Consider the following 15,458-nt stretch of genomic DNA (forward strand, 5'->3'; position numbering starts at 1 on the left):
GTTGAGGAAATTGATTTTTGTCATAATCACTAGTGTTAGGTTTTTGTAAACGATTTGGTTTTTCTAGTGATTAATTTTTGCCATAAGGCACCGCACAAGTATTTATACTTGTGCATATTTAATCTTGTTCATCTATTTATTTCAAATCAATTTGTGTTATAAAAGTTAATTTTCCGCTGGCACAACATTTAATTCTGATAAAACACAAATTTACTGTTTTACATCCTATACTGAAAGTCTCATTATTTTTGGTATCTGTCGGACAAAATAATCCTAACAGAGATGATTGAGCAAGCTCTATATTACAGCTTTCGTGGTTCTGTTGTATATTAGCTATGGCATGTCTGTCACCTTCTTTATTTTGAAGAGAATTGAACATACAGGATCGCTGGAAAGTGGAAACTCGGGGGAAATATGGTAAGTGTGAACGGGAAACAAACAACTCTTTTGGATAAGATAACGATGGAATGAGATTAAATTCCTAGTTTGGTGATTGGCCTGCCGCTGCCAATCCTCGAAGTTATCATCACATTACAAATAGGCCTTTCACTTTTTACTTTTCTTTGTGTTTGTACTACTTTTTTTTTTTTTTGAACATTCTTCTACTTGCATTTATTGTTTGCTTGATGGTTGCAACGAAATTTTTCTTGAATATGGCAGTGCACGTCAGCTATATTTGGTGCCTGTTATTCAGCATAAAGAAGAAGTAATTGAAGCATAATTTATCAGTGAGTTTAATTAAGATTCTGTTAGAGTGTTATAACAAATCCACTCCACTGTTTCTCAGTTCTGTGTTCCATTGACACACAGCCGTTGTCAAGGATCACGATTGTCGAGTGCATCAAATCTGACTCACGGACCTATTGTTTCTCAAATGACATTACCTTGTGATTCTCAAGGGTTCATTGACTTCAGAAATTATCCCTTCCGAGAGACCATGTCCCCTCACTTAACCATCAAGCACATGATATACCCTTTTGCTGAAACATATAAAACTGAAGCTTAAAATCAGATATGCATCTCTTTCTGGAACTTGTTAATCTCATTTAAAGATCTGTGGCTTGAATAATTTGCATGGCTAACCCATTAATGGCGTAGATAATGAAGACGACATTGGATTTCCCACATACCTGAAATCTGGAATAACTGCATGGGTTACCACTTTGTCAACATTACTATACATGCAATCCCATTAATTAATTGCTCTTTCTATTATAATGGCTCAAGATTTCCCATAATCTTATCCATCAGTTATCAGTATCTTTAAACTTCTGACTAACTTCCTGCATTTTCGAAGCCTTTCAATCATATGTTGTGGATCTAGGTGACAAGATGAATGGCATAAGCCTCTATGACATTGTCACAGACATAAGTAGAAAACCGGAGGCCAGGTTTTTTCTGAAGACAGAATATGCAACTGGAGCAACAAGGGCAAGGCTACATCTCACTAGATCTTGCTTCCTAAAATGTTTGAACTCACGTGCGCATGATATGTTAAATGTTACCCTTAAAATCTACAATAATGGATCAATAAAAATTGAGTGAATACTAGATGTATTAAGATTTCTGCTATGTGGTATTTAGCACCGAAACAATCTGAAAGATGAAGCCCCTATGTAATAGAACACAGTCCATATTGTCGCAAAAGCATTGCGCAGAATCGCAAAATTTAGCCATCAACAGAGAGACATTTTTTCAAGCATTTAGTGGCAGCGTGGTGTACGAAAAGAAGAATGGACTTTATTAATGTGAAAAGTGAGTTGATAAAAGAAAGAGATTTAGTTCTTACTTGCAACTGCGTACATCCATCAATGATTTTACAGTCAACCTGTTCACTTAAGAAGCCAAGAAAAATTAATGAACTTCTTTTTCACTTAAATTGTTTTAGGTCACTGAGGAGATTAGAGGTCGGTCATACAGTACATACAGGTTTGAGCTCTTCAGTGACACCTCAAAAAATGTAACTGTGTACTAACTTCATTTCGGGTCATGGGAGTGCCGGAGATATTCAATGATGTCTTCATTTTGTGGAATTTGTATTTTCGTTGTTTTTCCATTTCAGAAGTTGATATTGGTATAAAAAATTGTTTCGATTATCTTTTTGGTCAGCCTTGAATTATCATGGCACGAGAAAGACACCCCGAAGCCTCAGTCATCAATACAAGTTGCTTGCCAGCTTTTCTTAATATATCTTGTCTCCACAAATTATCGGGTCTTTCTGATTTATCTATCCACATGTGTTATGCACATCTTTGTTACATTCATTTGCATTTAGCAGTTAATAATAATCAGCCTCCTTCTACATTGAAAAGTTCCCCCATCTTTATCTTCAACAGGAAAATTTTATTTCAATTGCAGCCTTCACTTTACCAGATAGTTTTCTCCCACGAAGCACAAGGCTGATCAACAAGTTTGCTCAGTAAAGATTGGTTTTGGTGGTGCCAGTTATACTTTGTTTAGGCCTTCTCTTTTTCATGCATGGAATAGATTTGGTTTAGTGAATTTACCCTTTTAATTTCAGTTGTTGTATCAGATCTTGGTACGTAATGGGATGAATAAGTAAGCATCTTCGATCTGAAAAAATGACGATTTAAATGTATAAAACATTTTGAATTTCAATCTCCTTTTTTACTTTGTGTCTCAAATAATGAAATTCTGGCCTTCCAGTGTCTGGTAGACACAGAGTTGAGAGATTTCTTGAATTTCTTTGATTCCAGAAGTGTGTTGTGGTTGTTCTGGAACTTGATGCTTATGATTATCATTAAGCAATTGCAAACGCTTTCTAATTGAAAAAGAGTACTTTTGTTTGTGCTTGGATTTTTAATGAAGCAACTGCAAATCTTTTAACTTCTGTAAATAATCCTTTACTTTCCGTTAAGAGGAATAAATTCCTTTTCAATCTCTAAAGAACAAGAAGTATTACAATTGGCTAAGAAATATTTAGAAAGCTCTAGTTCTGAAGTCTCAAGTAACCTTTGATTCCCAATTGTCTCACGACTTTAAATTTGGCACTGAAGACAATTCCATGCAAACAATTCCTAAGAAATCAAGATCCAATATAGGCCAAAGGACGATGTTGATTTGTTCATGATTTGAGCTGTAAGTCATTCTAAAATTCTGTCATCAAATCTAAGTATTTATTACTCCCTTGTTAATTTTGGTATTCCTGGTGTAATTTCAGGAGCTTTAGCGGGACAATTTCTTTTCTTTTTTCAAATTTTATTTCATTTATCTGAGATGGAAGTGGGCTCCAGTTCTCTTGAAATATGGGGTCCCAAAAAGAATCATGTGTCGATTGACATAATGAATGAGGAGAATCTTGCATCCGTGATCAAAGAAAAGATCGAATCCATTTCTCCCTCGCTTTGTGTCTGCAGAGTCCCTGAACAACTTTCCAAGGAATTCAGAGAATATTACGTCCCTTCCACGGTTCCAATTGGCCCATTCCATCGCCACACAGTCGAAGCCACGGAGGAGACAAAATGGCGCTACCTCGACACGTTACTTAGTCGAAGCCGGAAGGCAGAAGAAATTTTAGACAGTTGCATCAAGGCAGTAAGGCATGTCGAACAACAGGCAAGAAAGTTCTACGGCGAAACAGTTGACATGGGAAGTGATGAGTTTGTTGAGATGCTACTGGTTGATGGTTGTTTCATAATCGAGCTTCTTCTTGAGTATGCGATCAAGAGTTTGAGACGAAGAGACGATCCAATATTTGGCACAAACGACATGATCTTCAGGATAAAAAGGGACTTGATCTTACTCGAAAATCAAGTCCCCTTTTTCATTCTTGAGAGGCTATTCCACTTGGTTTCGATCCCCACTCAATGCCACTCATCACTCATTGAACTTGCCTTGTGTTTCTTCAAAAACTTACTTCCAGTGCACACCACACACATCCCTCACGAGAAATTTGATCCCAAAATCCATCATTTACTAGACCTCATCAGGCAGCATTACCTGCCTACATCACCTGAAGTCCTGTCAAACGTGGAGCACAAGCACAAAAATCTACCCCACCCAGCATCCCATCTTGTCGATTTCGGAGTAAGCCTCAAACCGGTTATATCTGAAGAAAGTCCTCTGAACATAAACTTTCTCGATGGAAAGCTCGAAATCCCACCTCTAAAAGTCGATGGTTACACCGAAATCTTGTTCAGAAACCTCATAGCGATGGAGCTATGCCACCATGAACGTCCTAAACACGTTGCATCCTATGTGGTATTCATGAAACGACTGCTTCAGTCCAAAATGGACGTGCGATTGTGTCGAGTGAAGAAAATTCTGATTGATGGTGGTGGGGAAGGACATATTGTTGGCCTTTTCAGGAGGTTGCCTGTGGATACAGGGAAGTATTTTTCCTACAACGAGATTTGTGAAAGGATGAAGGAGTACGAAACAAACTCAAAGCAAATGTGGTGGGAGAGATTAAGACGTACTTATCATAGGACTCATGCGGGAGTCGCAAGCCTCAGTTTGGTTCTGTTGCTGTTGGTTTTCCTTTTTACAGGGGCATTGTTCTTGGCTGTTAATTTTCTATTTCACCATTTTCAGAGAAATTAGTGGTCAAATAATCAATAATTTCATTGTTATTATCTTGAGATTTTACTCATTTCTTAATGAAAATTGAGAAACTAATTGTACGTTCACAAGAAAATAAAGTAAATTCATCTCTCAATTAATCAATCTTATGGATTATTATTGCTAGGGATGTAATCGAGTCGAGCCGAGCCGAACTCTTGAATGTTTGAGCTTGGTTCGTTTATAATCGAGCCGAGCTCGAGCTTTATTTAACGAATATATGCATGGCTCACGAGCTTATTCAAGTTTTTATCGAGTCTAAGCAAGCTTAATAAATATGAATTATACATTTAAATTTTCATTAAATTAATTAAAAAGTAAATTATATATTTAAAGAAAAATATATTATTCGTATTAAAATTTGTAAATTTATTATAATAAATAAATTTAATAGATTTTTCTATATATTTCATGAATAATATGCAAAATCAATAAATCAAATATTCAAAACTATTATTTTTTCATCTAAAAGATTACTATGAACTTACCAACGAACATGTTCACGAGCTAACGAGCCGAATACTGTAAGGCTTGAGTTTGATTTGTTTATCATAACGAGCCTTATTAAACGAGCACAAACGAGCTTTTATCGAATCGAGTTTCGAATAGCTCACAAACGGTTTGGTTCATTTACATCCCTAATTATTGCAAAAAAAACGGGGAATCCATGCTCCTCCTGAAGCTTTACTCCCCCTTCTCATAAATTGACACGTATCTTTTTTATATAAAAAAAACTCTTTGCACTTTTTTTTATTCATTCCTCTCTCATTCTCTTTTTTCGTTTTTCCCTTTCTTAATCTTGATTTGTCATTTTTTTAAGACTCATTTCATTATTATTTATTTTATTTATTAATATTTCATACTTGTATCCATAATATCCCTAATAATGATCCCAAAAAAAAAATTTACATCTTAATAAAGTTTAAAAATTACAAGGAATTTACATTTACTAGAAAAAAAATTATAACTCATCATAAATTTTATTAGTTATAACCATCCACAAAAAATGACCATCGTTTCTTTCAAATTTTATAATTTGTTTATTAAAATTCAGAATTTTAAAATCAGATATTTTAAATTAATAGTGATAATATATTTGTATTCATTAATACTACAAAAAAATGCAAATTTATTTAATTTCAATTCTATTTAATTTTTTTGAGCGAAAATTTATGTAAGTTTTTGTGTTTATATATGTTTCACTTTCATTTTTAAAACAAAATTTATTTTATTCAAAACATTTTAATTTGGAACAAAAACAAATTTTTGAGTCCATCAGAAAAATAATTAATTAAGTGGGGTCCAAAATTACTCTAACTCCACCCAAAAAAAAAATATATCTCTCCTAAAATATTATTATTATTTTAAAACTTATCCTCAGGAGTAAAAATTAATATTAATTTTTTAAATTATTTAAAACAATTCATAATTTTATTTTATTTCTTTAAAATATATCTTTTTAGTAATAATTGTTTCCAATTTAGTTTAGATAATTAAAAATAAAAATATATGAATAATATCTTGGAATATTTAAATTCTAGCATTTAGATTTTGAAAATTTTAATTAATATATATAATAATATTAATTGTCAAAGAATGATTAAAAAAATTATGATTAGAAGTATGAGTGAATAATAAAATTAGATTCTTAAAAAAACTAAATTAAAAAAAGAGGAGAAAATGAGAAAAAAATCAAAAAATTTAGGTGAAAAAGATAAATAAGAAAAGAAAAAAGAATAGAGGATTACATCACAAAGAAAATATTATAAAGAAAGAAAAATATAACAGAATAAGACACGTGTTTATTGTTAAGGGAAGAGGGAGTAATGCTACAGAAGGAGCAAGACTCTCCCCAAAAAATAAGACAATTTCGTTTGGTTACCTTATTTTAAACGACCAATCATATATAATACTAGTTATTTTGTACACGCGATGCGTTTGTATAGTATTTTTTATTATTATCGATGGACTAAAGTGAAATTTGATAAATTATGGAGTGACTGAATTGATATTTGAATTGTTGAAATAAAAAAAAATAAAAATAAAAATATGTTGAAATTTAAAACAAAAACAAAAAACAAAAGTATAATATTAATATCGTATAAGCGTAAAATTGGAAAAAAAAAATTGGTGTTTCTTAAATGATTATTATTGTGTCCTCGTTCTTAATAAAATAGAATAGATTAACCAAAATTTAACTTGATATTTTTTCATTCCGATGGGGGAAAGAAACAAAAGAAGCGCATCCACTCTAGGTGACAATGATGACGAGTTGACCAAAGAAAAGATTGCCGCGATTCTTTGGTTCAACGCACCTCACTATTTCTGCATCTGAGTCCCTTCTTTTTGTTGAATCCCACTCGTGAAAAAGTCAGACAAGAACATATAATTGTAGAGAGAGAAGCCAAAAATCTGTGGAGCGAGAGAGAGAGATGGCGTCTACCAGGAGAGTCGGTGTGGCCGTGGATTTCTCGCCGTGCAGCAGAAAAGCTCTGCAGTGGGCTGTGGATAACATTGCTCGGAACGGTGATCACCTGATTCTCGTCACTGTACGCCCCGAGGGCAATTATGAAGAAGGCGAGATGCAGCTCTGGGAGACCACCGGTTCTCGTATGCTATCATCATCCTTATTCTTTCTTCATATATGAACGACTATTTGGTGGTTCTATGAGAAGCAGTGACCAAATAACTAGTCTGATTCTGGACCATTGTTTTCTTTTTCATGATCTGATTAGAGCATCAAAGTTCGTTTTTTTATGAGTTGTTCTTTTCTTGATGCTCCAGGAAAAATTCTTCTAAATTAATTATGTTGGTAGTCACTAGATTCTTGATTATTGTTCTTCGTTTTTATGTTAAGTTAATTCTCCCAGGCGTTAGTTTCTGAATTTGATTCTCGATTTTGATGGACGAGGGATTCTCTCGTTTTGGGTGTTATCATGATTCATGACAGATGAAGGAGAATTGTTTGCAGTCATGTTCACCAAAATTACAAGCTTATCCACTTTGTCAATTGTCAAAATTAGGTGTTATTAATGCAGCTTTTTATCATCAAGTCTCATATTCTATAGCTCAAAAGTTGTATCCTTTTGTTATTCACTTGGAAAATGGAAGAAGGATCTATTTTGTGTCTGTGAACCTACTGATCTACTTTCATAATTTTGTTAGCTTTGATTCCTTTGTGTGACTTCTCGAACCCTGTTCTCATGAAGAAATATGGGGTTAATCCTGACCCCGAATCATTGGATATTCTCTCCACCGCGTCTAGGCAGAAAGAGGTGAATTTCAAGTTGTATTCACAGCTTTGAATCTTTTTATTTCGGCATTGCAGTATTTTAACCATTTTTGTCTCCACTTGATTTCAGATCACCGTGCTCTTGAAAATCTTCTGGGGAGATGCTCGAGAGAAGATATGTGAATCCATCGATCACATTCCCCTTGATTGTCTGGTTGTTGGGAATCGAGGGCTTGGCAAAATCAAAAGGTTTCTTTCATGCTATTATATCATTCTAGTTGTTCCAAGAATCCCATTTTTTTCGTTTCTCGAGCTGTAGACTACCCCCATGGAGGGCCCTTTTCGTTATTTGTTCCGCATTCCTAACTAGTAGTTCATAACGGTTTGATCTCAACATTAATCTGCAGGGTTATAATGGGAAGTGTGAGCAACTTTTTGGTGAACAATGCCCCTTGTCCTATCACAGTAGTGAAGAGCCAAGACTAAACGCCTCTCATTTTCTGGTGCAGCTTACTACGTGTTGCTCTCTGAGTTCCAAAATGTTTTCTGTATTCCATTTTCTGTAAGTTACTTTTCGAGTGGAGGAGGTTTATTCAGTTTACTCTTTAGTGTGTTGTTTCCTGTAATAAGATAGAAGGATATCAAAATCATTTCTCTTGTCACTGTCTTGTCTGCATAAGAACACTGAAAGGCCTTTTGAGCCTGTATGTTTTGTGTGTTTCTCCAAATAAAACTAACTGTATTTCAGTTGTTGTGATTTGTCAAGCGAGATATGATATTGACATTGGACGCTAAAAGAGCATAAATGGAACAACACAAATTTTCTATATCTCACAAATATATTACGTGTTATGTTCCTCAAAAAGCATTTAGAGTGAAAGATGCACCAGGAATAGTTGGTTAGTGACAGAACAGAAAATTGCAGGTGAAGTTGATGCCAAACACGGTTCAAGATGAAATCTTGTAGGAGCAGCTAATTCCTAAGCATATTTTACTGTCACAAATGCAAGAGGAGCATACAAACAAACGAAAGGATGAAGAGGAGAGTTTCTCAAATAGTAATCTTAATGAAAATAATAGGAAAATCATGAACAAGTCCAATGAAATACACCCCAAAAGAGCACTTACTGATTTTCAATTTTATTATAAAGTTCTCTTAGATGTTATCAATACATTCTTCATTTGACAGAAGGTGAAACTAAGGTTTCAACGTGGATATGCTCCCCCACCGAAACTTCTTGCCTCAAGAACCCTGAATGAACAACATGTTGGGTTGCAAAGGACGAGACTTCTTCCAACGATCAATAAAATCCCACCATTCGGTAGCATATACAATGGTTTCAAGAACACAAATCTCCCACCACAACCAATGCAAGGAAAGCGACAACTTAGTCCAAGACCCCTTCACACCATACTCCTTCAATACCCACACATCAACATGAGTGTTTGCCTCATAGAAAAGAACGCAAAGGCATCCTCCAAACACCTCCAGTGTGCGATTGATATCATTCCGCCATAATCTGGTTGATCCAATTTTTTGCATGCCTCACTCTCTGAATCCAGACAAATAATCTCCCACTAGACCATGACCAATTTAGCTTTTACCACTTGCAAAAATGATTGGATATGATAATGGTATTAGAATGCCAGTATCCTCAAAATCCACCACCCTCTTCCAACAATCAGTTCTCAAACCATAAACTATACCGACGAACTCTTCAAAACAAACGGAGAATTACCACAACTTTATAATCATCCTTTTGCTCATCAAAATCAAACCCTTATGCTGCTACTATGTGATTATATATCTTCGGTTTCGTACCGCTAGGAGGCAACTTCTTTGATTTCCTAGTAGATGGGTTCCGCAAGACGGAATTTTTGCATCCACGAAGATGCATATCAACCCATTACAAGAGCCTACTACCCAAGCACGGTCAGGTGTATATTTCATTGGATAATCGGTATCAATTGCAAAAGTAAAGGATTCTTTCGCACAAAAATGAACATTGCTTGAGGCCGTAGTGTCCGGAAATTGCAAATAATATAACTATGACCGCTCAACTTTGAATTTCCCATTGAAACTCTAGTGTGGGTTGAATTCCGGACGTTGATATGATACCAATAAATATTAATGCACATGATACCTGAAGATGCTGATAAAATATTAGAAAATTTTGATGTGACACCAAAAATTGTTCTTGCTCAACGCCAATACAATATTTAGAATAAAATAGCCGAAAATTGCATATATTTATGTTTTTTGCTACCACCATAGAAAAATGTCGAAAGTTTTCTCAACTACATCACTAAAATCAAAAGTATAATTATCAAGTTTCTGATTGAAACTTGAGGATCTCCATGAGTTTCATCTGGTCCTTTAATAAAAATTGTGCATTAATAAGTTTAGAAATAATATTGCTAGTAGTAGTGCATTGTGTTTCATGTAGAACGATTTGTCTACCATATTTGGTGTTATATTTATTATAAATATCATATAAATGAGTTTTAATATTAAACAAAATCAATGAGATATTATGAACCATTTCCTTAACATGATCTAAAGATTCATAAAATAATGTTAAAATTTCTTGTAAATAATCTAATTTAAGTCTAAAATATAAAACAAAAGCACATAAAATATCTGGGAAATTGTAAAAAATATTTTTCTCATTTTTCTTCCATTTCGTAAATATATTGAACTAAACATCATCATTAGACTTAATATGTTCACTAAAAATATATGTAATGTGGCAACAACGTGTTAAAACTAAATGAGAAGTAAGATAATAAACACCGGATAATTGGTCACTAACATCATTAATTTTTTTTAAAATTTCACAAATTCTAGTGCAAATATTCCATTGATTTGAAAAAAAAAAATCAAAAATTGAACATGTTGATAAAAATATTAATGATACATTTTTATATTCAAAAGATAATAATAACAATTTATATGTTGAATTCCAACGAGTTGGAACGTCTCGTTAAAACTGCTTAGGCCTCATACCAATTTTTTTTTTGCAAAATTTCCTCATTGTTCCATAACTTGGGGATATGACCATAAATAATAAATTGTGTTCCTAATTGGTTTAATATGTGATGATAAATTTTTTAGTTCATCTTGAACACACATATATAAAATAGACATGTACATTTGAAAAAAATTACCACCTAGTGATGATTTACATATTTTAATAAGCTCATTAATACTAGAAGTATTTGCACTAGTATTATCAAAAGAGATTGAAAAAATTTGAGAAGTTAAATTTTATTCTTCTAAAATAATAAATATAATTTGAGAAATATTTTGTGTCGCGTGTGTTTTGTTAAAACATCTATATGCAAGCAATCATTTTTAAATGTTCCAAAATTATTCATCCAATGATATGTAATACCCATTATGAATAAATTTTCAATAATCACTCCAAATATCGGATCACAAAGAATATTTATTATACAAACTAGCAAATTTTTTAACTAATTATTTTTTTATCGACAACTAAATTTTTAAGTATGTGTTTGAGTGTATTTCGTGGTATAGGTCTAATAGAAGAATTTATACTTGTAGAAAGCCAATTTTCAAAATATAATTTATCACTAAAATTAAAAGAAAGTTGTTGAACAAATTTAACAGTTTCTCTCTAATTTAGCTTCATCAAATTTAAAAAACTGAAAATCATTACTCAATTGAGAAGAGAATGCCGGAAGGAATTTGAGTTTGAAAACTATCAAAACCAATTTCCACTAGATGATTTTCTCCAACTGTAACGTCAAAGTTCCATAACCACCTGCTTTTTGAATTTTATAAGTTTTCGCACTATATTTGTATTTGAATTGCATATCATCGAAGGGAAGCGTCACCTTTTCGAAATGTTAGGTGAATATATCGGATGTCGGGCGAGGCACCACTTGAATTTTACTTTTAGGCACCATCGGATTGCTAATAATTTCTGACTTTGATGATAACGTGTTTAATTTGTTGAACCTCTTGTTCACGTTCTTGATATTCCTCATCTGAAAAATCAAGATCATAACAATCAACATTGAATGAAAAAAAATCGCCATGCTCGAAGGGGGAACTGCTAATGCCCACCACTCCTCTGCTACTGATAAATTACGCGTGTCTGTTTGTGGGTTCTGTTTCTTCAAGCCTAATCTCCAAGTTCTATTTCATTCACAAAGGTTCCAGCAGATGGATCTCAACATGGGTTCAGTCCGCCGGTTTTCCTTACATCCTGCTGCTTCCAATATGTCTCCCTTACTATCTTCGGAATCAGATGGAGAATAAAGAACGGTAAACGTCACTAATTTGTGGCCGTTCAACTTTGAGTTCTCCGTCGAAACTCTTACGTGGGTTTCCATAAACAGTTGGCTAGAAATTAAAGACAGCCATGATTTGGAAACGCACCTAAACTTCAAGATAGATTCAACTGGGAGTCTCAAAAGGATGACTAGAATCATTTCTTCGGGAAGATCAAAGCTTTTTTGGCCAAATTCATTATGGGTTGGAGATTTTATGTGAGTACTCATACTCTCCATCATAATTTTTTGAGAGAGAAAGCAGTATCAAATCATTGAAATTTAAGATCAACATGATATAAACTTAATTAAAGTCCTAATTGAGACACATATCTAAGTGTTGCCACATATTACATTTATGAATGAATTATTGCTCAACAAATCATAGATATATTACAATTATTTCAATATATATATTGTCGTTGACGAAAACAATATACATCAAAAGTGGTAATTCAATATTTACTAAACAGTAGCCATAAACTTGAAAACCCTAAAAATTAATGAAGTTTGAAAACCCCCCTAAAATAAACCCTTGATCGTCAATCGAAACCATAGAGTTCAAAAATTCCATATTTTGAAGCATGTCTTCTCCGTAAGATTCATCAATCTCAGGGAAATTATAATGAGTAGGATCATTGGCCACTAGTCCTTGGCCAATATGTTGAGCCATTCTGCTGTAATCTTCTCCATAAACTGCATCCATCCGAGGAAAATAATAAGCAGCAGGATTATTCATCATTAAGCCTTTTTGGCCAATATGTTGTGGCTCCGGGTGATCAGGCATGGTCTCCATATTGTAACTCATTGGATCAACATTAACTATTCCATTCTCAATATAATTAAACGTTGCATTGTTAACGATGCACGATGTCCCGATATTCATCGCCATCGCTGCTAGTGTTCTCCTCTGATATTCCAGATTATAATATTCGGCATCAAAATTGGACAATGGGTACTGCTCAAACCTTGTGTCCACCATTCCTAGCACGTTTTCTTGAGTACCTTGATTCGTCGAAATATTCGATTCCGTAACATCGACTTTTCTTTCCTTCAAGAAATTACTCCAGCCTTTCGCAGCGTTGATCTTCTCTGTTAAAACACCGGTGAGATTTTTCAACTCTTCCAGCGAAAAATGATTGTACCTTTCGTCCCAATTGGGATATTTAGCTTCTCGATTCTTTTTTCTCAATTTCTCTATCTCTTCCTTGATTTTTCTGGTTTGATCCTCGTAGAAGGTGGACAAATTGTATGTTCTTGACTTGGAATATTCATCGCCTAACCTTGACAATTTGTGGGATTCGATCAGATTCGCAACCTGACCTGGATCATTGGACCAAACAAATGGCTCGATTTCTTCGTTCTTTAGCGGTGGTGGGTGCAAAATCATGCACAGGTCGACTCCACAAAGAGTGGACAATTCCTCGGCCTTCTTCTTCAAACCTTTTCTCCTGATTTCGTAGGTCTTTCTTCTTCCTTTCTCTGTACTTAATAGTTCCAGACGCAATTTTGCCCTACCCATCTTTAGAAAAAAGACCAACTAATTATTTCTTGAAAAATATTGTTGAATGATAGAATTGATAGTTGATTACAAGATTTGACGAATATATATAGATAACAAGTGCTTGGGGTTTTATTGTAATAAATCTGAAAAAACAAGAAAATCAAGATCAAAGATATTGTCTAAAAAATATTACAGTTTTTAATTTTGATTGACGTAAATTTGGAAAACGTTTGCGGGAGGTTTGGATTCTGTTTCATATCTTATTTTATATAAAAATAATTATTACGGCTAATAATAATACTGAATAATATTATTATACTCATTATCATAATATTTAATAAGTATTATTTATTATAATTGTCATTATAATAATTTCTTAAGTCTTTCTTCTTTTTTTCTCCGTGCTTAACGGTTAAAAAGAAAATACATGGTAAATCATATAATGAGATTTATTACATTATAAATTTACAATTCTTGTTTGGAAAAATTATTATCATTGATGCTTTTATGTGGGGCAATGTTTATTTATGGTAAATGCGTTCATAATATTAATTACCGTGGTGACTTGTATTCACTAAATGGTCATATATCTGCTAATCTAAAATTAAAAATAATTATCAGAAACCATATATTTTGGAGTAAGTTTTTTTGTGAGACGGTCTCACGAATCTTTATCTGTGAGACGTGACAACCCTACTGATATTCACAATAAAAAATAATAATCTTAGCATAAAAAGTAATATTTTTTCATGGATGACCCAAATAAGAGGTCTGTCTCACAAAATACGACCCGCAAGACCATCTCACACAAGTTTTTGCCTATATTTTAAATCAAATCCTATTCGAATAAATATACATTGAAAATATAAAAAAATATATTATAAATTCTTATTTTGAAATAATTTCTAAATTTTCAATGTAAAAATTAATTAGCATAAGAAAAAGAGAAAATTACAATTTTATCTCCATGATGTGCACGTTTTTCAGTTTGGTACTATATAAGTCAATTTGAAGCCTTAGGATACACTAACTCGATTTCAAATTTTTTTATAGTAACCCTAGCCAATGACCGTAAAATGCTTATTTCACAACCGCACATGGTCAGATGGAATAATAAATTGGGCGTTTTGGTTTTTGGAAGAAAAATTGCATGTGTAGTATAATATTAATTTACACCTAAACATAAACGAAACCCAGGGAAGTATCTAGGTCATCTATAACTTGGGCGAGGGAAGGGGTCGGAACTCGGGTCATCCCATAACTAAAATTCGGGATAAGAGCCAGCTCGGGTACCATTCTAGGGTTTATTTCATCCTACCCATGTGGGCATTGTCCCCATGATAGGATGAATGGCCAAGATTTGTCCATACATATATAGGACCCACTTTTTTTTTTGAAATTGTATGTGTGCCAAAATCTTATCCACTGAAATGAAGTGAGGATAGTGCCCACATAGATAGGATTTCATTACCCCATTCTAGGTACTGCAAAGATATTGTCTAAAAAATATTTAAGTTTTTAATTTAGATTGGTGTAAATATGGCTTCATCCATTATCCGTAAACAATATTTGGAAAACATTATTACTACACGCGGGAGGTTTGGATTCGCTTATGCCGTTTCACGCGCTGTTCACCAGATTTCCGTCACTATTGAAGGTTGCAGCAAATCAGATTCGGCACGGTGTTCTGGACGCGCTAATGTTGCGCGTTAAGAATTTCAGAGAGGCCCACCAAACTCTTCCCACTAAAATCATATAATAAAATATAATATTAGAAAGTGGCAACAAATATAATATTATGGTAATGTCTGTCACGGAGCATCTATATTTTTGGAGATGATG

General features: G+C 33.6%; 2 protein-coding genes across 2 annotated transcripts; both read left to right on the forward strand.

Annotated features, from left to right (window-relative positions):
• The first annotated feature begins 2,450 nt into the window (after positions 1-2,450).
• On the forward strand, positions 2,451-4,638 carry LOC142543313 (UPF0481 protein At3g47200-like). Its single transcript, XM_075650499.1, has 2 exons — positions 2,451-3,099; positions 3,182-4,638. Exon 2 carries the CDS (start codon positions 3,238-3,240, stop codon positions 4,561-4,563), a length of 1,326 nt encoding a protein of 441 aa, XP_075506614.1. The 5' UTR covers positions 2,451-3,099; positions 3,182-3,237; the 3' UTR covers positions 4,564-4,638.
• Positions 4,639-6,872: 2,234 nt separating this feature from the next.
• On the forward strand, positions 6,873-8,572 carry LOC142543314 (universal stress protein PHOS34). Its single transcript, XM_075650500.1, has 4 exons — positions 6,873-7,191; positions 7,747-7,856; positions 7,944-8,062; positions 8,221-8,572. The coding sequence occupies exons 1-4, from the start codon at positions 7,014-7,016 to the stop codon at positions 8,297-8,299; spliced, it is 486 nt and encodes a 161-aa protein (XP_075506615.1). The 5' UTR covers positions 6,873-7,013; the 3' UTR covers positions 8,300-8,572.
• The last annotated feature ends 6,886 nt before the right edge of the window (positions 8,573-15,458 follow it).

The sequence above is a fragment of the Primulina tabacum genome, chromosome 4, assembly GCF_025594145.1.
Source record: "Primulina tabacum isolate GXHZ01 chromosome 4, ASM2559414v2, whole genome shotgun sequence".
Taxonomy (NCBI): Eukaryota; Viridiplantae; Streptophyta; class Magnoliopsida; order Lamiales; family Gesneriaceae; genus Primulina; species Primulina tabacum.